General features: G+C 32.4%; 1 protein-coding gene across 1 annotated transcript in view; it reads right to left on the bottom strand.

Annotated features, from left to right (window-relative positions):
* Positions 1-2,123, bottom strand: part of LOC104265802 (carnitine O-acetyltransferase, mitochondrial-like) — a 4,441-nt gene that overhangs the window by 1,625 nt on the left and 693 nt on the right. The window contains exons 2-3 of the mRNA XM_026839620.1: positions 899-1,008; positions 323-439 (exon numbers count right to left, since the gene is read on the bottom strand). Of these exons, the coding sequence (XP_026695421.1) occupies positions 323-439; positions 899-999 (218 nt within the window). The 5' untranslated portion in view covers positions 1,000-1,008. The remainder of the gene's footprint in view (positions 1-322; positions 440-898; positions 1,009-2,123) is intronic.

Here is a 2,123-nt window from a genome sequence, read left to right as displayed (position 1 = left end):
AATAGTCATTTGAAAAAAATTCAAAAAGGGACATTTAAATTTTTTTTAAATTTACTAATAGGCTTTCAAATGCGAGGACCTGAGATTTTTGCAGTAATGACAGCTCTGCCAAAATATTGATTTAATAGAATTTAAAATAAAAGAATTATTTAGGATTAGAATTTAGAATAAAAGGTTTATTCCAAATGATTTTCCAAATGAATGGAACCACAATTTAAAGCTATATAGCCAGTCACACACAAAGAGCCATTGATTACACAGATCACAAAACAAACATTGAAACCAGACACACCCACAAAACTAGAAGGTTAAATCACTTTACCTTTTCTCTAGTATAGCTTGTAACATGGGACCTTCATTCTTTAGAAATTCCTTCATTTCTTTTGTTATTTCCTGGAATTCATCTGGAGTGACTAGCGGTTCTACTGTCAGTAACATTCTGTAGAAATTATTGGTGTTATGTGATAACTATATGATATTAATTCATGTTTTTGCTATATAATATATGGAATATATAGTAGGGTGGGGAAAGATGGGACACTTTTAGCACAGAATATCCAAATATCCTAATCGTGTTTTAAACAAATGACAACGGTGTATAGGAGTCGTGAGGATTTATAATTCCTTGCATTTTCTTCGTTTGCCTGTGGGTGTATGTAAGTGGGTAGGCAAGACACTTATGGCAATTGCTTCAACCCAGTGGTCACTAATTGGTTGTCTAAATTATCAGCCATACATAAAAAATGTAAAAAATCCAACATAATAATCACCCAAAAAGTAACATACGTGGTAACTCATAAGCTGGCACGAGGTTTATGAAACAGAACACCTGTGTTTATTGACTGTCATTTTCCGGCAACGTGAGGATCAAGTAAGTTACATTCATTCATTAACTTACTTTCTGCATGTGCTTTCCAGTGTAGGCAGGGGGTAATGGGGAAGCACGTGTTGAAATGTGTAAAGGAATTTTTCTCGTGGTATAAATGCTGACAAAGCCATGAACCAACACTGTAGAAATGTAACAATTTAAAAAAAACGCCAAAAAATTGCATATATTTTACTATTGTGAAGATATTAATTAAAAAATGCCCTTTTTGTGTATTAACAAGGACTATATATATATATATTTGGCAAATAAGAAAACTTGATTTAGTTTTGTTTCAGGGTTTTAAAAGCATGTCAAATCTTTATTAAATAATTAAATATTTATGCATGTTTCGTTTGCTTTCGCAATTCTGGTGCATTTTATCCAAGGGATGTATAACAACAATTGGTTGCATTGCAGTAATGCATGTAATGTAATATACCGAAACCCCATGAAGCATTAAAATAAAACACATTATCGTTACATCCAGTGGCGCAGCTAGAAACAAAAGGGATGGGAGGAGTTTTTTTTTTTAATTTATTATTTTTTGGGGGGTTTAAAAGGGGGGGGGGGTCGTGACACTCTAAATCCCCCTGGCCGGGGCACTGGTTACACCATACATTAATTAATATCGCCACAACTTCACATGTCCAGTTGTGCTGTAACATTTGCGTAGACAGGTAAGACAATTAGGTGTAACTATATATTGTAGCTGAAACAATAAATAAAAGTGTTCAGATTTCGTAGTAAACAAAGAACATTCTATGAATCACAAAGCGTATTCTCACGATTGCCATAGACTAAATTGTGTAAAACTTGATCAGGATATTTACTATTTAGATATTATGTGCTAAAGGTGTCCTATCTTCCCCCACCAGTACTGTATAAATAATATATATATATATTAACTTATTTCACCCCTGATTTTTCGATGTGACTCTCATTATTCATTACTTTGTCCGAATATTTATCAGTAAAAATATGTCAAACAGATAAGCAGGTACACACATTGACAAAATCTGTCTTTGTAATTTCAAGGTTAAATAATCATTAAGCACATAGGTTACTACTTCGTTATTACCTTTATGGGCATAAATCATTTTCATATTTCCTAATAAGTTTCGAATTTTTTTTCAACAAAACACTTTTGAACAGGCCGTATATATACAAAACTCTTTAAATTGTTAATAAATAGACTGTGTTCTATAGTATTGACTTAATTTTTGTTTGCTGAGTATTTAGGAGTACTTGGTGTAAT

Source organism: Ciona intestinalis, unplaced genomic scaffold (assembly GCF_000224145.3).
Source record: "Ciona intestinalis unplaced genomic scaffold, KH HT000505.1, whole genome shotgun sequence".
Taxonomy (NCBI): Eukaryota; Metazoa; Chordata; class Ascidiacea; order Phlebobranchia; family Cionidae; genus Ciona; species Ciona intestinalis.
The sequence above is the reverse complement of the archived record's forward strand: the minus strand, read 5'-3'. Positions and strand labels throughout refer to the sequence as shown.